The following is a 22,274-nucleotide window of genomic DNA, read 5'->3' as shown; positions in this document are numbered from 1 at the left end:
ACACAAACAATCATACAATGATGGAAAGACCTGTGTGTTGTCCTTGTTAATGCAGACAGAGAAGAGCTCCAACTTCTTAATCATAGCCTCAGTTTTGTCCCACACATTGAATATAGTTGTGGAGAGTCTCTGTAATCCTAGATTCAAATCATTCAGGGGAGAAAAAACCTCACCCAGATAGACCAGTCGTGTGAGAAACTCATCATCATGCAAGCGGTCAGACAAGTGAAAATTATGATCAGTATAGAAAACTTTAAGCTCGTCTCTCAATTTAAAAAACGTGTCAATACTTTACCCCTTGATAACCAGCGTACTTCTGTATGTTGTAAAAGCGTAACATGGTCGCTGCCCATATCATTGCATAGTGCAGAAAATACACAAGAGTTCAGGGGCCTTGTTTAAACAAAGTTAACCATTTTTACTGTAGTGTCCAAAACATCTTTCAAGCTGTCAGGCATTCCCTTGGCAGCAAGAGCCTCTAGGTGGATGCTGCAGTGTTACCCAAGTGGTGTCGGGAGCAACTGCTTGCACAAGCGTTACCACTCCACTATGTCTCCCTGTCATGGCTTTTGCACCATCAGTACAGATACCAACATGAGCAGCAGCTACGTTTGGCTGCATACAGACTGTTAGTGGAATTCCTGCGAGAGAGTAACGGTCAATGTGAATGGATGTTAATTATTTGACTAGGTTACCTGTATTTGACATTGTGTTGTTATTTTGCTGAACACTAGATGGTTTAATTGTATTTTTGGTAGTGAAACGAGGCTACTCAGGCAAGGAAAAAAACTCTCACAAATGTATCGCCCGTTGGAAAATATAATTGGACTGTTTGAAAATGTGAAGAAAGAAATGTCATTTTTGTATATATATATTTTTTTAAATGTGAATTATGTTTTTATTTGGCGTACCCCCAACGGCATTGCGCGTACCCCTGGGGCAACGATGTCGAGATGGTATTTGTGTTCCTGGCAACTGGACCTTTTTTGGGACATTATTTTTGTCTTCCTGAGATTTACTGTCAGGGCCCAGGCCTGTTAGGGCCCAGGTCTGTTAGGGCCCAGGTCTGTTAGGGCCCAGGTCTGTTAGGGCCCAGGTCTGACAGAATCTGTGCCGAAGATCTAGGTGCTGCTGTAGGCCCTCCTTGGTTGGGGACAGATCATCAGCAAACGGTAGACATTAGTAGGATGAGGCCGGGTGCCCTTGTCAATTCTGTTCTAGTGCCCTTGCCAATTCATTGATGTCACGTTCTGACCTTTATTTCCTTTGTTTTGTCATTATTTAGTATGATCAGGGCGTGAGTTGGGGTGGGCAGTCTATGTTTGTTTTTCTATGATTTGGGTATTTCTACAGTGCCTTGCGAAAGCTTTTGGCCCCCTTGAACTTTGCAACCTTTTGCCACATTTCAGGCTTCAAACATAAAGATATAAAACTGTATTTTTTGTGTGAAGAATCAACAACAAGTGGGACACAATCATGAAGTGGAACAACATTTATTGGATATTTCAAACTTTTTTAACAAATCAAAAACTGAAAAATTGGGCGTGCAAAATTATTCAGCCCTCTTAAGTTAATACTTTGTAGCGCCACCTATTGCTGCGATTACAGCTGTAAGTCGCTTGGGGTATGTCTCTATCAGTTTTGCACATCGAGAGACTGACATTTTTTCCCATTCCTCCTTGCAAAACCGCTCGAGCTCAGTGAGGATGGATGGGGAGCATTTGTGAACAGCAGTTCTTCAAAAAAAATACAGTTGTATATCTTTATGTTTGAAGCCTGAAATGTGGCAAAAGGTCGCAAAGTTCAAGGGGGCCGAATACTTTCGCAAGGCACTGTATGTTTCGGCCTAGTATGGTTCTCAATCAGAGGCAGGTGTCATTAGTTGTCTCTGATTGAGAATCATACTTTGGTAGCCTGGGTTTCACTGTGTGTTTGTGGGTGATTGTTCCTGTCTCTGTGTTTGCACCAGATATGGCTGTTTTGTTAGTTTGTTCATGTGTAGAGTCTTTATTAAAGAACCATGAATAGAAACCACGCTGCATTTTGGTCCGCCTCTCCTTCACCATAAGAAAACCGTTACAATTGATATATATGTTAGAGGGTGGGACTTAAGCTACATCCCTGTCTCACCCCACGGCCCTGTGGAAAGAAATGTGTTTTTTGCCAATTTTATCCGCACACTTGTTTGTTTGTTTACATGGATTTTATAGCGTTGTTTATTTTTCGCTCAACACCACTTTCAATCAATTTGTATAGCAGACCCTCAGGCCAAATTGAGTCCGGATTTTTTTTCTTCAACAAAGCATGAGAACTTAGTCAATTTTGGTTTATTTGTTTGTCAATTAGGGTGTGCAGGGTGAACACGTGGTCTGTCTTAATCTGGTAAAAAGCCCATTTGACATTTGCGCAGTACATTGTTTTCACTGGGGAAATGTATGAGTCTGCTGTTAATGCAGAGGATTTCCCCAAGGTTGCTGTTGACGCATATCCCCCGGTAGTTATTGAGGTCAAATTTGTCTCCACTTTTTGTGGATTGAGGTGATCAGGCCTTGGTTCCAAATACTGGGGAAGATGCCATAGCTGAGGATGATGTTAAAAAGTTAAAGTATAGCCATTTGTAATTTTTGGTCTGTATATTTTATCATTTCATTTAGGATACCATCAACCCCACAGGCCTTTTTGGGTTGGAGGGTTTGTATTTTGTCCTGTAGTTCATTCAATGTAATTGGAGATTCCAGTGGGTTCCGATAGTCTTTAATAGTTGATTCTAAGATGTGTATTTGATCATGTATATGTTTTTTGTTATAGGGCCAGAAAGATTGGGGAAGTGGTTTACCCATATTTTTGGATAGATAACTCTTCGTGTTGTTGGTTTGTTTAGTGTTTTCCAATTTTCTATGGATTCTTCAATTACATTGAGCTGATTTCTGACGTGTTGTTCCTTCTTTTTCCGTAGTGTATTTCTGTATTGTAATAGTGATTCACCATAGTGAAGGCGTAGATTCAGGGTTTCTGGGTCTCTATGTTTATGTGTGCACCCTTGGGCCTCAACACCACAGTGTGTGTTACTGTTTATGAAGAGCGCGTGTGTGTCGTTCCTCATAGCAGAGAACATGTACATTTAGTGAATGTGTGTAAAATATGTCACAGTGTTCTAAATTTCAACTCTGCAAACTTCTTACTTGCAGAATATGTATTTCTCAGATGTACAACCTTAGTGAAACACCTAGATACCCAGTCCTGAGAGAGAACCATCAACCCCCAGGCTAATCCTATTATGTGGCTCTTTGTGTGTGTGTTTGTGTGTGTGTGTGTGTGTGTGTGTGTGTGTGTTCACTGTGGATCGTTGAATTTCAACCTCCCTGTTGCCATGGTGACCTGTAAGCATTACCTAGAGTTTCTGTCCTCTTGTCTGAGCTCAACTAACTCTGCCTGAGACTCAAGGGTGGATGGCTCTGTGATCATCTCTCAGAGTCTGTCTGCTCTCCTCTCAGATCAATCTGGGATGGAGTGGTTGAGTCTGCCTGCGCTGGGCTGAGCGGTGAGCGTCTGCCCTGCCTGCTGTCTCTCATTATATATACACACACACACTCTGGGAGGGCTGCATCACTCATACACACACACACAAACCTCACACACGAACCTCACACAGACACGCTCACGCGGCCACGGAGAGAGTGCTCGACTTCACGCACACCTGCCTGGGCGAAGGAAAACGCACACACTCACAGAAAATATCGGAGAACCAGGAATATTGGAACGTGTGTGTAGATGGGGATAATTCCTAAACGACAGACTGACCACTGGACTTAAAGGATTTACAGGATCGCTGATCTTTTGGAGTGGAGGGGGCACAACCCAGAGAGGGGGGTGTCCTTTTAGGATTTGAAACCGGGAGGAGGGTCTGCGATTTTCCCACTCTTCCGGAATGACCAGTGAGCATTTGGGTCAAGGGGAGGAAGAGGGAGGGGGCAATTTTTGGGTGAGCTGTTGTTTTTGGGGGCGTATTGTGGGTGTCTTTTGGTGTGTTTGTGTGTATAGACACGCCAGTCATTTTTTAGGGTTTGTGTGGGCGTGTGCGTAGACACACCATCCGTGTTTGTGTGAGAGTGTGTCGATACACACAGGCCATTCCGTATGCTGCAGATGGTTCGCACCCTCGCCCAGTTCTCTATCGCTCTTGAGGAGATGCAAGAGAATGGAGAGAGCGCCAGCGACGAAGGAAGACAAGAACAAGAAGGAGGAGAGGAACTGATGGACAGAGATGAAGCTGAACGTGTTGGGAACACTAATGGGAATGGGCTTGGAGCTGTGAGTCCTCAGAATCACGGCGAGGTAGATCAGTGTGTGTCTGTCTGTGGTTGAAGGATATTCCCTTAACACTCATCCCTGTTCCATCCCTCTCTCTCTGCCAACATGCATATTCTCTCACAGCGTCAGACTCAGCCATTGGCAGAGACTAGAATAGCAACATACCTGCAAAACAAGCTGCTCCCAGCCCTTCCTCTCACTCTCTTTACTCCCCTCCTTTTCTCTAACCCTCCTCTCTTTATTTTATTTATCTCCCTCCCTCTTTCTCTCTCTGCCCATTCTCTCCCTTTCTCTCTCTGCCCATTCTCTCCCTTTCTCTCTCTGCCCATTCTCTCCCTTTCTCTCTCTGCCCATTCTCTCCCTCTTCTCCCTTTCTCTCTCTGCCCATTCTCTCCCTCTTCTCCCTTTCTCTCTCTGCCCATTCTCTCCCTCTTCTCCCTTTCTCTCTCTGACCATTCTCTCCCTCTTCTCCCTTTCTCTCTCTGCGAAGATGTGAACTTCTAGATGTGATGAATAAATAAAGTGAGGGTTGAGGAGGAGCGGGAAAACGAGTGCAGGGATGAAGAGAGACTGAGAAGAGAGTTCTGCTGGTTGTGACGCACCTTTTGAATGCTTCTATCAAATTGTTGTTGGGTTGGGAAATGATGCTGCTTTCTCCTCTTTTCTTATCTCTCTTCCTCCCTTTATCTCCTTCTCTTCCCCTTCTATTGCTTCTCTCTCCCCACATTCCCTTCTATAATGTGTCTCGCTCGCGCTCTGTCGCTCTCTCTCCCTCTCTTCCCCTCTCTCTCTCTCTTCCACTCTCTCTCTTTTTCTCTCTCTCTCTCTCTTCCACTCTCTCTCTCTTCCACTCTCTTTTCCACTCTCTCTCTTTTCCACTCTCTCTCTCTTCCTCTTCCCCTCTCTCTATCTTCCTCTCCCTCTCTCTCTTCCTCTCTCTCTCTTCCTCTCTCTCTCTCCCACTCTCTCTCTCTTCCTCTCTCTCTCTTCCACTCTCTCCCTCTCTCCCACTCTCTCCCTCTCTTCCTGTCTCTCTCACTCGCTCCCCCTCCCCTCTCTCTTCCCCCCTCTCTCTTCCTCCCTCTCTCTCTTCCACTCTCTTCCTCTCTCTCCCTCCCACTCACTTCCTCTCTCTCTCTCTCTCTCTCTCTCTCTTCCACTCTCTCTCTCTCTCTCTCTCTCTCTCTCTCTCTGTCTCTCTCTCTCTCTCTCTCTTCCTCTTTCTGCAGGGTCATATCTCTGTAATAGAATTAGAGCAGGGTGAATCATACGATTAGTCCCATCTCCTTTCTCCCACACCCAGTAACCCTCCCCTGCCTGCTTGACTGACTGCCTGGCTGGCTGTGTGTCTATCTCTGAATAGTTACATCACCAAATGTAACGTATCTCTCATTCCCCCATTAACCAAGGAACCTGTGTGTCTCTTTTCTTCCATAGAACATACATTTACTTAATTTATCTGTAGTTGTTGTAACCCGTTAGTTATTCCTTGTTGTCATTTCCCCCCCAGACTGTTAATCCACACAGAGAAGATTTACCTGCCTGGAAAAGCCAGGGAGAGGAAAGAGAGAAACCAAAAGGAGGAGGAGGATGAGGAGGAGGAGGATAGATTAATTGAGGATACAGAGGAAAGGAAGGGAATGGAAAGGAAATAGCTCATCATAATTAGTCTAACCCAGCTAGCTATATATATTATGGTTTGATTTCATATCATATCCAACCTAGCTAGCTATATATATTATGGTTTGATTTCATATCATATCCAACCTAGCTAGCTATATATATTATGGTTTGATTTCATATCATATCCAACCTAGCTAGCTATATATATTATGGTTTGATTTCATATCATATCCAACCTAGCTAGCTATATATATTATGGTTTGATTTCATATCATATCCAACCTAGCTAGCTATATATATTATGGTTTGATTTCATATCATATCCAACCTAGCTAGCTATATATATTATGGTTTGATTTCATATCATATCCAACCTAGCTAGCTATATATATTATGGTTTGATTTCATATCATATCCAACCTAGCTAGCTATATATATTATGGTTTGATTTCATATCATATGTAACCTAGCTAGCTATATATATTATGGTTTGATTTCATATCATATCCAACCTAGCTAGCTATATATATTATGGTTTGATTTCATATCATATCCAACCTAGCTAGCTATATATATTATGGTTTGATTTCATATCACATCCAACCTAGCTAGCTATATATATTATGGTTTGATTTCATATCATATCCAACCTAGCTAGCTATATATATTATGGTTTGATTTCATATCATATCCAACCTAGCTAGCTATATATATTACGGTTTGATTTCATATCATATCCAACCTAGCTAGCTATATATATTACGGTTTGATTTCATATCATATCCAACCTAGCTAGCTATATATATTACGGTTTGATTTCATATCATATCCAACCTAGCTAGCTATATATATTACGGTTTGATTTCATATCATATCCAACCTAGCTAGCTATATATATTATGGTTTGATTTCATATCATATCCAACCTAGCTAGCTATATATATTACGGTTTGATTTCATATCATATCCAACCTAGCTAGCTATATATATTATGGTTTGATTTCATATCATATCCAACCTAGCTAGCTATATATATTATGGTTTGATTTCATATCATATCCAACCTAGCTAGCTATATATATTATGGTTTGATTTCATATCATATCCAACCTAGCTAGCTATATATATTATGGTTTGATTTCATATCATATCCAACCTAGCTAGCTATATATATTATGGTTTGATTTCATATCATATCCAACCTAGCTAACTATATATATTATGGTTTGATTTCATATCATATCCAACCTAGCTAGCTATATATATTATGGTTTGATTTCATATCATATCCAACCCAGCTAGCTATATATATGATGGTTTGATTTCATATCATATCCAACCTAGCTAGCTATATATATTATGGTTTGATTTCATATCATATCCAACCTAGCTAGCTATATATATTACGGTTTGATTTCATATCATATCCAACCTAGCTAGCTATATATATTATGGTTTGATTTCATATCATATCCAACCTAGCTAGCTATATATATGATGGTTTGATTTCATATCCAACCTAACTAGCTATATATATGATGGTTTGGTTTCATATCCAACCTAACTAGCTATATATTATGGTTTGGTTTCATTTCATATGTAACCTAGCTAGCTATATATATGATGGTTTGATTTCATATCCAACCTAACTAGCTATAGATATGATGGTTTGGTTTCATTTCATATGTAACCTAGCTAGCTATAGATATGATGGATTGGTTTCATTTCATATGTAACCTAGCTAGCTATAGATATGATGGTTTGGTTTCTTTTCATATGTAACCTAAGTAGCTATATATATGATGGTTTGGTTTCATATCCAACCTAACTAGCTATAGATATGATGGTTTGGTTTCATTTCATATGTAACCTAGCTAGCTATATATATGATGGTTTGATTTCATATCCAACCTAACTAGCTATATATATGATGGTTTGGTTTCATATCATATCCAACCTAGCTAGCTATATATATGATGGTTTGGTTTCATATCCAACCTAACTAGCTATAGATATGATGGTTTGGTTTCATATCCAACCTAGCTAGCTATATATTATGGTTTGGTTTCATATCCAACCTAACTAGCTATATATATGATGGTTTGGTTTCATATCCAACCTAACTAGCTATAGATATGATGGTTCGGTTTCATTTCATATGTAACCTAGCTAGCTATATATATGATGGTTTGGTTTCATATCCAACCTAACTAGCTATATATATGATGGTTTGGTTTCATATCCAACCTAACTAGCTATAGATATGATGGTTCGGTTTCATATCATATTTAACCAACCTAGCAAAGTATGGTTTGGTTTCATATCATGTCTAACCTAGCTAGCTATATACAATGGTGAAAAAAAGTATTTAGTCAGCCACCAATTGTGCAAGTTCTCCCACTTAAAAATATGAGAGAGGCCTGTAATTTTCATCATAGGTACACTTCAACTATGACAGACAAAATTAGAAAAAAATCAAGAAAATATCATTGTAGGATTTTTAATGAATTTATTTGCAAATTATGGTGGAAAATAAGTATTTGGTCACCTACAAACAAGCAAGATTTCTGGCTCTCACAGACCTGTAACTTCTTCTTTAAGAGGCTCCTCTGTCCTCCACTTATTACCTGTATTCATGGCACCTGTTTGAACTTGTTATCAGTATAAAAGACACCTGTCCACAACCTCAAACAGTCACACTCCAAACTCCACTATGGCCAAGACCAAAGATCTGTCAAAGGACACCAGAAACAAAATTGTAGACCTGGACCAGGCTGGGAAGACTGAATATGCAATAGGTAAGCAGCTTGGTTTGAAGAAATCAACTGTGGGAGCAATTATTAGGAAATGGAAGACATACAAGACCACTGATAATCTCCCTCGATCTGGGGCTCCACGCAAGATCTCACCCCGTGGGGTCAAAATGATCACAAGAACGGTGAGCAAAAATCCCAGAACCACACGGGGGGACCTGGTAAATGACCTGCAGAGAGCCGGGATCAAAGTAACACCATCATATACATAGCTAGCTAGGTTAGATATGAAACCATCATATATATAGCTAGCTAGGTTTGATATGAAACCAAACCATCATATGGAGTGCCAGGTCTGTAGGGATGGTGCCAGGTTTCCTCCAGACATGATGCTGCCACCACCATGCTTCACCGTAGGGATGGTGCCAGGTTTCCTCCAGACATGATGCTGCCACCACCATGCTTCACCGTAGGGATGGTGCCAGGTTTCCTCCAGACGCGACGCTTGGCATTCAGGCCAAATGGTTCAATCTTGGTTTTATCGTGAGACCCAGATGCAGACACAGGAGGCAAATGGTTGGAGTCTTACACTGTTTAATAATCCAGAAGGAGTAGGCAAGAGAACAGTCGTGAACTGGCCAAAGGTCAAAACCAGACCAGAGTCCAGGCGGTACAGAGTAGCAGAAATGCTCGTAGTCAAGGCAGGCAGAATGGTCAGGCAGGCGGGTCAGTCACCTCCCTGATCATGGCTATTCTCCTCCAATTGCTCCGTTTGGCCGGGTGGCCAGCTCTAGGACGAGTTTTGGTGGTTCCACACTTCTTCTATTTAAGAATGATGGAGGCCACTGTGCTCTTGGGGACCTTCAATGCTACAGAATTGTCCTTGTTTTTTTCTCTGACATGCACAGTCAACTGTGGGACCTTATATAGACAGATGTGTGCCTTTTCTAATCATGTCCAATCAATTGAATTTACCACAGGTGGACTCCAATGAAGTTGTAGAAATGGAAACAGGATGCACCTGAGTTCTATTTCGAGTCTCATAGCAAAGGGTCTGAATACTTATGCAAATAAGCTATTTCTGTTTATTTTTAATACATATGCAAAAAATGTCTAAATACATGTTTTTGCTTATGATGGTTTGGTTTCATATCAAACCTAGCTAGCTATATATGATGGTTTGGTTTCATATCAAACCTAGCTAGCTATATATGATGGTTTGGTTTCATATCAAACCTCGCTAGCTATATATGATGGTTTGGTTTCATATCAAACCTAGCTAGCTATATATGATGGTTTGGTTTCACATCAAACCTAGCTAGCTATATATGATGGTTTGGTTTCATATCAAACCTAGCTAGCTATATATGATGGTTTGGTTTCATATCAAACCTAGCTAGCTATATATGATGGTTTGGTTTCATATCAAACCTAGCTAGCTATATATGATGGTTTGGTTTCATATCAAACCTAGCTAGCTATATATGATGGTTTGGTTTCATATCAAACCTAGCTAGCTATATATGATGGTTTGGTTTCATATCAAACCTAGCTAGCTATATATGATGGTTTGGTTTAATATCAAACCTAGCTAGCTATATATGATGGTTTGATTTTCGGTTGAAACCTCCCCTGCTCCGTAGCAACAGGTATACAGCTAGACTTACCCTGCTCCTTAGCAACAGGCACACAACTAGATTTCCCCCCTTGCTCCTTAGCAACAGGCACACAACTAGATTTCCCCCTTGCTCCTTAGCAACAGGCACACAGCTCGACTTTTCCCCCTGTTCCTTAGCAACAGTCACACAGCTCGACTTTTCCCCCTGCTCCTTAGCAACAGGCACACAGCTCGACTTTTCCCCCTGTTCCTTAGCAACAGGCACACAGCTCGACTTTTCCCCCTGCTCCTTAGCAACAGGCACACAGCTAGACTTCCCCTGCTCCTTAGCAATAGGCACACAACTAGATTTCCCCCCTTGCTCATTAGCAACAGGCACACAGCTCGACTTTTCCCCCTGTTCCTTAGCATGTCTTTCCTCAGATGGGTTTTAGTCCTCTCTCTCTCTCTCTCTCAGTAACCCTCCTCCTCTGCCTAGTGGCCCTGTGCTTGTTCTTTCTTTGTTCCTCTCTTGTCTTTTCAATGTCCTGTAACTGCAGTTTGAAGGTGACAGAAAATAGATGTTCCTCCATGTGTTGTTTTGGTGGCTGAAATACAGCAACATTGGTGCTGTTTGACATCCAATTGAAACGTACGTGTGTGTGTGTGTGTGTGTGTGTGTGTGTGTGTGTGTGTGTGTGTGTGTGTGTGTGTGTGTGTGTGTGTGTGTGTGTGTGTGTGACCTGTGTAGCTACACGTGTACAGTTGGTGGTCTGTAACGACTGACTGTTCTCTGTCAAGTATTGATCCCTTACTGGTTGCGTCACAGTTACATAACCCTGTTGAGAGGCTGAAGCTCCAGAGGCCTGTATGTGAAGCAGGGGACCACGGTGGAGGCCTAGCCCCCCTCTCAGGGGCCTGTCTCTGGGCATTGACAGGAGGGTAGAGGGCAAGCCCTGGCGGTCCCCCAGCACTGGGGGTGAAGAGGGTTGGAGATGGATGGAGAGGGAAAGATTGATCAATGGAGAGAGAGAGATGAATGAATTGAGAGGGAGAGATTTATGGATGAGTGGATGGAAAGCGAGTGGGATGGAGAAAGAGATTGGATGGATGAGAGCGAGAGGGATGGATGGATGGAGATTGGATAGGAGATGGATGAAGAGAGAGGGGATTGAGGGAGAGCAGGAAAGATGGATGGGGAGAGATGGATAGATGGGAGCGAGAGATGGATGGAGACTGGAGAGGGGATTGATGGAGACCTGCAGAGGGGATGGATGAAGAGAGAGCGATGGATGGATAGACTGGAGAGGGGATTGATGAGAGAGAGATGGATGAATGGAGACTAAAGAGGGGATGGATGAGAGTGAGGGGATGGATGGAGAGAGAGAGATGGAGAGTGAGGGGATGGAGACTGGAGAAGGGGTGGATGGAGAGAGAGAGAGATGGATGGAGACTGGAGAGGGGATGGATCTGGTTTCACTTGGCGTGGGAAGTATAATGGGGGTTGGGTAATGCTGCTGTTACTAGAGAGAGTGGTTGTTATGGACTACTGTCACCAGGGAGAGGGGTGATGACGACAGAGGATTTCTCTCTTTCTGTCATTTTTTTCTAGAACTTTTTTGTTTGTTTTACTCTGTTCTCTTTTCTGCCTTGGCATCCTTCCTCTCTTGCTGCTCCACTCTCTCTGCTCCTCTCTCTGCTCCTCTCTCTGCTCCTCTCTCTGCTCCTCTCTCTGCTCCTCTCTCTGCTCCTCTCTCTGCTCATCTCTCTGCTCCTCTCTCTGCTCCTCTCTCTGCTCCTCTCTCTGCTCATCTCTCTGCTCCTCTCTCTGCTCCTCTCTCTGCTCCTCTCTCTGCTCCTCTCTCTGCTCCTCTCTCTGCTCCACTCTCTCTGCTCATCTCTCTGCTCCTCTCTCTGCTCCTCTCTCTGCTCCTCTCTCTGCTCCTCTCTCTGCTCATCTCTCTGCTCCTCTCTCTGCTCCTCTCTCTGCTCATCTCTCTGCTCCTCTCTCTGCTCCTCTCTCTGCTCCTCTCTCTGCTCCTCTCTCTGCTCATCTCTCTGCTCCTCTCTCTGCTCCTCTCTCTGCTCCTCTCTCTGCTCCTCTCTCTGCTCCACTCTCTCTGCTCCTCTCTCTGCTCATCTCTCTGCTCCTCTCTCTGCTCCACTCTCTCTGCTCCTCTCTCTGCTCCTCTCTCTGCTCCTCTCTCTGCTCCTCTCTCTGCTCCTCTCTCTGCTCCACTCTCTGCTCCTCTCTCTGCTCCTTTCTCTTTATCATCTCTCTGCTCCTCTCTCTGCTCCTCTCTCTGCTCCTCTCTCTGCTCCTCTCTCTGCTCATCTCTCTGCTCATCTCTCTGCTCCTCTCTCTGCTCCTCTCTCTGCTCCTCTCTCTGCTCCTCTCTCTGCTCCTCTCTCTGCTCCTCTCTCTGCTCCTTTCTCTTTCTCCTCTCTCTGCTCCTCTCTCTGCTCCTCTCTCTGCTCCTCTCTCTGCTCCTCTCTCTGCTCCTTTCTCTGCTCCTTTCTCTTTCTCATCTCTCTGCTCCTCTCTCTGCTCCTCTCTCTGCTCCTTTCTCTGCTCCTTTCTCTTTCTCATCTCTCTGCTCCTCTCTCTGCTCCTCTCTCTTTCTCATCTCTCTGCTCCTCTCTCTGCTCCTCTCTCTTTCTCATCTCTCTGCTCCTCTCTTTCTCCTCTCTCTTTCTCATCTCTCTGCTCCTCTCTCTTTCTCATCTCTCTGCTCCTCTCTTTCCCTCTCTTTCTCATCTCTCTGCTCCTCTCTTTCTCCTCTCTCTTTCTCATCTCTCTGCTCATCTCTCTGCTCCTCTCTCTTTCTCATCTCTCTGCTCCTCTCTTTCTCCTCTCTCTTTCTCATCTCTCTGCTCCTCTCTCTTTCTCATCTCTCTGCTCCTCTCTTTCCCTCTCTTTCTCATCTCTCTGCTCCTCTCTTTCTCCTCTCTCTTTCTCATCTCTCTGCTCCTCTCTCTTTCTCATCTCTCTGCTCCTCTCTTTCCCTCTCTCTTTCTCATCTCTCTGCTCCTCTCTTTCTCCTCTCTCTTTCTCATCTCTCTGCTCCTCTCTCTTTCTCATCTCTCTGCTCATCTCTCTGCTCATCTCTCTTTGCTCCTCTCTCTGCTCCTCTCTCTGTCTCATCTCTCTGCTCATCTTTCTGCTCCTCTCTCTTTCTCCTCTCTCTTTCTCATGTCGCTGCTCCTCTCTCTCTCAAGTGCTAGGCAACCAGCCTGGAACATTCCAGATGAGACGCCTGTTCTCTTGTTTGTGAAGCATTATGAGAGTACATCTGATTGGTTAACACTGAGATGGGAGGTGGCTCAGATTGATTGAACGGTGTGGGCTACTGTAGGACAGAGATGCTCTGTCGTGGCTGGACTTAGTTTAGTGTGTGTGTGTGTGTGTGTGTGTGTGTGTGTGTGTGTGTGTGTGTGTGTGTGTGTGTGTGTGTGTGAGTAATGGTAATATTTGGTAAACGTTCTGAGCAGTGAGTTGAGCGACCAAGGTTCAGTAGAGGCCCCCTGCGGGCTGCTCTGACATGGGACTCACACACACACACACACACACACACACACACACACACACACACACACACACACACACACACACACACACACACACACACACACACACAGAATCCCCTTTCCCCTCTAAGACTCATAATAACAGACAGACTAAAGCTTCTAAGCCAATCAAAGCCATCAGAGAGAGCATGGCTTAGGCTTCTCAGCCAATCAAAACCATCCTAGTCCCACAGGCTAAAACCTTGCCTTTGAACTGAAGGCCAGCAGCCATATTGGGTTGTTAGTGTGTTTGTATACGCGTGCAGATGTTTTTTATCCAATCCATGTCACCAGGTAACAGGGAGAGGTCAATGAATAATGATCACATCCACCTTCTGCTCTCCATTTATCTGTTGTGGCTTTTAAAGTCCTTCATTGAAGCAATAGCAAAGCGGATGACCATCCATGAGACCAACATTACAGTTGTAACCGTGTTATGAGGCTATACAGTGTTTACATTTGCATTGTTTACAAACGTTGGAGAAAAACAAGTTTGTATTTTGGGTTCTGATGGGGTACGACAGTTAAAATAAGCTCATGGGGCATTTCTAAGTTATATGCTTTATATATGCTTACATGTTAAGTCAATGTGTATAATAAGTCCAGAAATGGATGTAGCAACTAATGTTTCTAGCTTTAAACTCGGTTACCATGGCAATCCTGTGGCCAAAATGAAAACAACATTCTGGCCATCATTCCTCCACGTGCCGCTGTGATCGTGTGTGTGTGTGTGTGTGTGTGTGTGTGTGTGTGTGTGTGGTATCCAATTAAGGCAGCAGGAACCTAAAATAGCAAAGTTCATTGTTTCAGGAAGATCCCTCTAGTTTTACCACACACACACACACACACACACACACACACACACACACACACACACACACACACACACACACACACACACACACACACACACACACACACACACACACACACAAATAATCTCACTAAGTTTTAGACTGCAGGGAGTTCCCTCACCCTCCTGTAATGTTCCTTATCTCTTTGCCATACTGGAAGAAACGGGGTCAAAGGTGACTGTCAGCTGTAGACCTTTCACAAACCCACAATGTATCTCACTGTTCTCAATACCAGAAAAGTTTCGGTGTGCCATTCTACGTGCATCAGCCAGTGTGTGTGTGTGTGTGTGTGTGTGTGTGCGCACTTTAAACGCTTATGTTTGTGTGTGACACAGCCGAGAACATCCTTCAGCTGTGCTTCCATTTCCTGTTGATAGCTCTGCAACGGCTATCAACAGCTGAGTTCAGCTGGACCTGCGCAAGAAAAGGAAGGTTGCTCAACAACAAAGACAAACATCACCAGAACGGCTTGCCAAGAAACACTTCCAAAAGGACTAATTCAAGGTACAAAGGAGTTGGAGAACTCAACAATAAAGGCAGAGATTGATTTCTTATTGCTCACTGTAATCCATTGTACAGGATGTGGACAGGTGACAGACGTTTGTCCGTGGAGCTGACGTCTTCCTCAGAGTGACCTGACCATTGCACATAGTTCCTATTTATAGGCTTGTGGCTCATGGAGACAGAACAGTGTGTCAACATTATAATATGTTTCAAGGTCAATGGTAAATTATAGCACCAAATAATGAGAGAAAGAGTGTGTCTCATTAATCAGTAGTCCATGTCAAAATATACATAGGTGATATTTGGATTTCTGTGAATCTGGAGACACAGAGACCCCCAAAAATAAAGGCAACAACATTATAGAAACGAGGACAGTGAAAAACCATCGTTTAGCCCCTTTGGATCCACAGTGTCTAAGGATTACTGTCAGAATACCCCTCTTTGTTTTAGTCTACGTACGATGTCACTTCCTCTTGGTGAAATTTGAACGTGTTCTATGCCTACAAGGAGCAGGGAGGAAGGTGAGCCATGGTTGGCTCGTTTCGTTTGACCAATAGATGCGGTAAGCGTGTATAGTAAATAAACTCAGCAAATACAGAAACGTCCTCTCACTGTCAACTGCATTTATTTTCAGCTAACTTAACATGTGTAAATATTTGTATGAACATAAGATTCAACAACTGAGACATAAACTGAACAATTTCCACAGACATGTGACTAACAGAAATGGAATAATGTGTCCCTGAACAAAGGGGGGTCAAAATCAAAAGTAACAGTCAGTATCTGGTGTGGCCACCAGCTGCATTAAGTACTGCAGTGCATCTCCTCCTCATGGACTGCACTAGACTTGCCAGTTCTTGCTGTGAGATGTTACCCCACTCTTCCACCAAGGTACCTGCAAGTTCCCGGACATTTCTGGGGGGAATGGCCCTAGCCCTCACCCTCTGATCCAATAGGTCCCAGACGTGCTCAATGGGATTGAGATCTGGGCTCTTCGCTGGCCATGGCAGAACACTGACATTCCTGTCTTGCAGGAAATCACGCACATAACGAGCAGTATGGCTGGTAGCATTGTCATGCTGGAGGGTCATGTCAGGATGAACCTGCAGGAAGGGTACCACATGAGGGAGGAGGACGTCTTCCCTGTAACACACAACGTTGAGATTGCATGCAACAACAAGCTGAGTCTGATGATGCTGTGACACACCGACCCAGACCATGACTGACCCTCCACCTCCAAATCGATCCTGACTCGTCAGTGAAGAGTACATTTTGCAACACTGTCTTATTGGGTAGCCCTCCACAAGCTTCCCACAATAAGTTGGGTGAATTTTTGCCCATTTCCTCCTGACAAAGCCGGTGTAACTGAGTTAGGTTTGTAGACCTCCTTGCTCGCAAACGCTTTCTCAGTTCTGCCGACACATTTTCTATAGGATTGAGGTCAGTGCTTTATGATGGCCACTCCAAAACCTTGACTTTGTTGTCCTTGAGCCATTTTGCCACAACTTTGGAAGTATGATTGGGGTCATCGTCCATTTGGAAGACCCATTTGCGACCAAGCTTTAACTTCCTGACTGATGTCTTGAGATGTTGCTTCAATATATCCACATAATTTTCCTCCTTCATGATGCCATCTATTTTGTGAAGTGCACCAGTCCCTCCTGCAGCAAAGCACCCCCACAACATGATGCTGCCACCCCCGTGCTTCACAGTTGGGATGGTGTTCTTCGGCTTGCAAGTCTCCCCCTTTTTCCTCTAAACATAACGATGGTTATTATGGCCAAACAGTTCTATTTTTGTTTCATCAGACTAGAGGACATTTCTCCAAAAAGTACGCATGTACAGTTGCAAACCGTAGTCTGGCTTTTTTTATGGTGGTTTTGGAGCAGTGGCTTCTTCCTTGCTGAGCGGCCTTTCAGGTTATGTCGATATAGGACTCGTTTTACTGTGGATGTAGATACTTTTGTACCTGTTTCTGCCAGCATCATCACAAGGTCCTTTGCTGTTATTCTGGGATTGATTTTCACTTTTTGCACCAAAGTACGTTCATCTCTAGGAGACAGAACGCGTCTCCTTCCTGAGCGGTATGACGGCTCCGTGGTCCCATGGTGTTTATACTTGCATATTATTGTTTGTACAGATGAACGTGGTACCTCCAGGCATTTGGAAATTGTTTGTTAACAAAACTATAGTTTGTGGAGTGGTTGAAAAACGAGTTTTAATGACTCCAACCTAATTGTATGTAAATGCCAGACTTCAACTGTACAAGACCTGAACCAACAGTGCAGTTCAAGAAGATATACAATATCCGGATTGTCTTTCAATTCCTTCAACGCGTTTTTGTTCATCGTTACTGAGATTATCTCCTTAATAGGGGTATTGCTGGCTAATTTAGCAAAATCATGTTCTATCAGCCTCCTGTCGGTGAGAACAGAGGGACTCGCATTAACGTAAGGCACTCGACTTCTCTTTGAATGTCCCTTTAGTTCTCTCACATTCCCGATGCATTATAGTTTCTAAAAAATTGCATTGCCATTACATGTGGGTTGCCTAGTGTCATAGAATCAATTATTTAAATGCAATTAACGAAACAAATTTGAATGTGTCAACTTTAAATGCAAAAGGGTCCATCCTATTGGATGGAGAGAAGGGAGAGTGCTTCACCCAGGACTGACACTTGGACCTAAGTGAAAGGCCCTGGAGAAGTGTTGATTACCCAGAGATCTTTTATCCAGGACTGACACTTGGACCTAAGTGAAAGGCCCTGGAGAAGTGTTGATTACCCAGAGATCTTTTATCCAGGACTGACACTTGGGCATCAATGAAAGGCCCTGGAGAAGTGTTGATTACCCAGAGATCTTTTATCCAGGACTGACACTTGGGCATCAATGAAAGGCCCTGGAGAAGTGTTGATTACCCAGAGATCTTTTATCCAGGACTGACACTTGGGCATCAATGAAAGGCCCTGGAGAAGTGTTGATTACCCAGAGATCTTTAATCCAGGACTGACACTTGGGCATCAATGAAAGGCCCTGGAGAAGTGTTGATTACCCAGAGATCTTTTATCCAGGACTGACACTTGTGCATCAATGAAAGGCCCTGGAGAAGTATTGATTACCCAGAGATCTTTTATCCAGGACTGACACTTGGGCATCAATGAAAGGCCCTGGAGAAGTGTTGATTACCCAGAGATCTTTTATCCAGGACTGACACTTGGACCTAAGTGAAAGGCCCTGGAGAAGTATTGATTACCCAGAGATCTTTTATCCAGGACTGACACTTGGACCTAAGTGAAAGGCCCTGGAGAAGTGTTGATTACCCAGAGATCTTTTATCCAGGACTGACACTTGGACCTAAGTGAAAGGCCCTGGAGAAGTGTTGATTACCCAGAGATCTTTAATCCAGGACTGACACTTGGGCATCAATGAAAGGCCCTGGAGAAGTGTTGATTACCCAGAGATCTTTAATCCAGGACTGACAATTGTGCATCAATGAAAGGCCCTGAAGAATTATTGATTACCCAGAGATCTTTTATCCAGGACTGACACTTGTGCATCAATGAAAGGCCCTGGAGAAGTGTTGATTACCCAGAGATCTTTTATCCAGGACTGACACTTGGGCATCAATGAAAGGCCCTGGAGAAGTGTTGATTACCCAGAGATCTTTTATCCAGGACTGACACTTGGGCATCATGAAAGGCCCTGGAGAAGTGTTGATTACCCAGAGATCTTTTATCCAGGACTGACACTTGGGCATCATGAAAGGCCCTGGAGAAGTGTTGATTACCCAGAGATCTTTTATCCAGGACTGACACTTGGGCATTAATGAAAGGCCCTGGAGAAGTGTTGATTACCCAGATATCTTGTTGCAGTTTCTACTGGACCTCCTCAGGTGGGCTGGGGGTTGACTTCCTGTTCAAACTATGTCAGCTTGACATGACGAAACTGATTTCATTTTCGACTATATCAAGATGACATGAAAGCGTGCATGTGTATCCCACGTTAATGGACTTGACAGTCACCAGATGTCTACCCTCTCTTTCTCACTCTCTCTCTCTCCCTCTCAAATCAAATCTATTTATTTGGTCTGCATAAACAGTTTTGCAGATGTTATCGCAGGTGCAGCGAAATGCTTATGTTTCTAGCTCCCAACAACGCAGTAATATCTAGCAAAGCCATCTCCTGCTCTCTCTCTGTCTCTCTCTTTCCTTCTCTGTCTTTCTCTCTCTGTGTCTCTCTCTGTCTTTTTTTCTCTGTCTCTCTCTCTTTCCTTCTCTCTGTCTTCTCCCTCTGACTTGATGCTATGCAGTGACGGCACTGTCACCTTCCTCAGGCTAGGGACACATGAATGCTCCCCTGCTGAGTCTTGTGGGAGATCCAGATGTAAATGTGGAATTGTGGGATGTTATTTTTGTAATGTTATTATTAGGACACGGAGCAGGAAAATATGAGCCTCCAGCTGTCTGGTATTTAGGGTAATGTTTACTAGTGTTGATGGAGTCTGGGTTGTCTGTTGCACTGGTTAACAATGGATTCGTATTAGCCATTAGCCAACGCCAAAGGCGACAGCTAGTCTTCCTGGGGCCGTGATATATTAACACAACCTGGACCTGAACCCATAAAGAGAAAGCAGATGTGACATTGGCCAGTCGGCCAGGAACAACTCCCTATGGAAAGGATCCTTGAGAGGAACCAGGCTCGGTGGAGATTAAATCAAATCAAAATCAAATCAAAAATCAAATGTATTTATAAAGCCCTTCGTACATCAGCTGATATCTCAAAGTGCTGTACAGAAAACCAGCCTAAAACCCCAAACAGCAAGCAATGCAGGTGTAGAAGCACGCATAGAACGCATAGTTAATGTCTGTTCTAGTGTGTTCTGGAATAGATGACTTGGTCATGTTTTGTTCTGGGGAAGTATATAATGTGTTATTCTCATATCATGTGAAGAATCAGTGGAGGCCGTCTGAAGACCTATGGCTTTGATCCTGTGTTTGTCTGTGTTTTATTGAACTCTGTGACAGAGCAGTGGTCTGTGGGTCAGACAGTTCTCCCCTGTGGGTTTAAGGGGCAGAGATGTTCCCTGCCTGCCTAAGAGGAAGCTCCAGTGATTAGTGACTAACGTTAGCGCCAGAATGGAACACTGAAGAACTCTAGAGAGCCAGCAGAAAACCTGGTAACTGTTGCTGCGGGGGGCGGGGCTAAGATGGAGGATGCTGCTGGTTGGCGTGGCAACAATGAATAGACGACGTGTGTGTGTGTGTGTGTGTGTGTGTGTGTGTGTGTGTGTGTGTGTGTGTGTGTGTGTGTGTGTGTGTGTGTGTGTGTGTGTGTGTGTGTGTGTGTGTGTGTGTGTGTGTGAGAGAGAGACAGAGTTAGTCTCGTTAGCCACCTGGGGCAGACTGGGTTGGCCTGACTCATCCGGTCTTGCTCTTCTCTCTCTCCCTCTCGTTCTCGTTCGCTCTCCCACTATCTCGCTCTCTCTCTCTCCTCACTCTCTCTTCTCTCTCCTCTCTCTCTCTCTCCTCCCTCTGTCACTCTCTCCTCTCTGTGTGTTGTCGACTAGTTCATGTATTTCATTCAGTGATTTAATTCATTGATAGACTAACTTCTCTGAACCATATTTCCACTGTCTCTATTATTCTTGTTGTATCAGGGCCAGATGTCTCCTGGTGCGTTGCTTCACAATCTAGAGGTACACAGAGAAAGAGAGAGAAAATAGACAGAGGTTTTGAGGAAAGGGAGATGGAGAGAACAGATCGTTAGGAATCTGAGCCTAATATTCCCTGGGGGTGTGTGTGTGACGTCTCAGTGTGTAGGATGTGTAGAGCGTGACTGCTGGTAGTTTGCTGTGTTAGTCGTGATAAGGCACGAGTCTCTTCTCTTCATCTATTAGCCTTTGAGCCATAAGCCTTTGACAAGATTGTATCTTCTCTGTAGGGGACACACACACATACACACACACACACACACATACACACACACACACACACTGGTGTTTTTCCCAGTGTACAGATTCCAACCTAACCATGTAAACAGGAAACCCTTATTTCGATGACAGTCGAGCCAAATTGTGTGTGTGTGTGTGTGTGTTATGCAGTAGCACTCAGTGTTGTCTCCCCCTGCAGGATATGAGAAGACATGTCGTGATGACCCTCCTGGACACTGAGCAGTCTTATGTGGAGTCTCTCCGGACACTCATACAGGTAATACTATACACACACACACACACACACACACACACACACACACACACACACACACACACACACACACACACACACACACACACACACACACACACACACACACACACACACACACACACACACACACACACACACACACAGGAACCACCAGTGCTAACAGATGGTTGAAGTCTTAATGTCTTAATGTTAAATGACTCCTGCTAAAGCCCCTCTCCTCACCCCTCAGCCACATATCTCACCGCCTCATTCAGACAGACAGTCTCCCCACCCAAACCCTCTCCCCACCCAAACCCTCTCCCTCTCCCCACCCAGACCCAAACCCTCTCCCTCTCCCCACCCAGACCCAAACCCTCTCCCTCTCCCCCCCCAGATCCAAACCTTCTCCCTCTCCCTCTCCCCACCCAGACCCAAACCCTCTCCCCACCCAGACCCAAACCCTCTCCCCACCCAGACCCAAACCCTCTCACCACCCAGACCCAAACCTCTCCCCACCCAGACCCAAACCCTCTCCCCACGCAGACCCAAACCCCCTGCCTCTCCCTACCCAGACCCAAAACCTCTCCCCACCCAGACCCCCCCCCCCCCTTGTCTATCAGATAGATCAAAGAGGGGAAAGAGAGGCTTGAGAAAGAGGAAAGAGAGGCTTGAGAAAGAGAGGAAAGAGAGGCTTGAGAGAGAGGGGTAAGAAAGGCTTGGGAGAGTTGAGGGGGAAGAGGGTCTGAGGAGACAGAGAGGGGGAGAAAGGCTTGGGAGAGTTGAGAGGGGGAAGAGGGTCTGAGGAGAGAGAGAGGGGGAGAAAGGCTTGGGAGAGTTGAGGGGGAAGAGAGGCTTGGGAGAGTTGAGGGGGAAGAGAGGCT

General features: G+C 44.4%; 1 protein-coding gene across 1 annotated transcript in view; it reads left to right on the top strand.

Moving 5' to 3' along the window:
- LOC135553167 (rho guanine nucleotide exchange factor 17-like) overlaps window positions 1-22,274 on the top strand; it is a 112,744-nt gene that overhangs the window by 56,816 nt on the left and 33,654 nt on the right. Inside the window, 1 exon segment of the mRNA XM_064985330.1 lies at window positions 21,337-21,414. Within this exon segment, the coding sequence (XP_064841402.1) occupies window positions 21,337-21,414 (78 nt within the window).

Source organism: Oncorhynchus masou, chromosome 13 (assembly GCF_036934945.1).
Source record: "Oncorhynchus masou masou isolate Uvic2021 chromosome 13, UVic_Omas_1.1, whole genome shotgun sequence".
Classification (NCBI taxonomy): domain Eukaryota; kingdom Metazoa; phylum Chordata; class Actinopteri; order Salmoniformes; family Salmonidae; genus Oncorhynchus; species Oncorhynchus masou.
The sequence above is the reverse complement of the archived record's forward strand: the minus strand, read 5'-3'. Positions and strand labels throughout refer to the sequence as shown.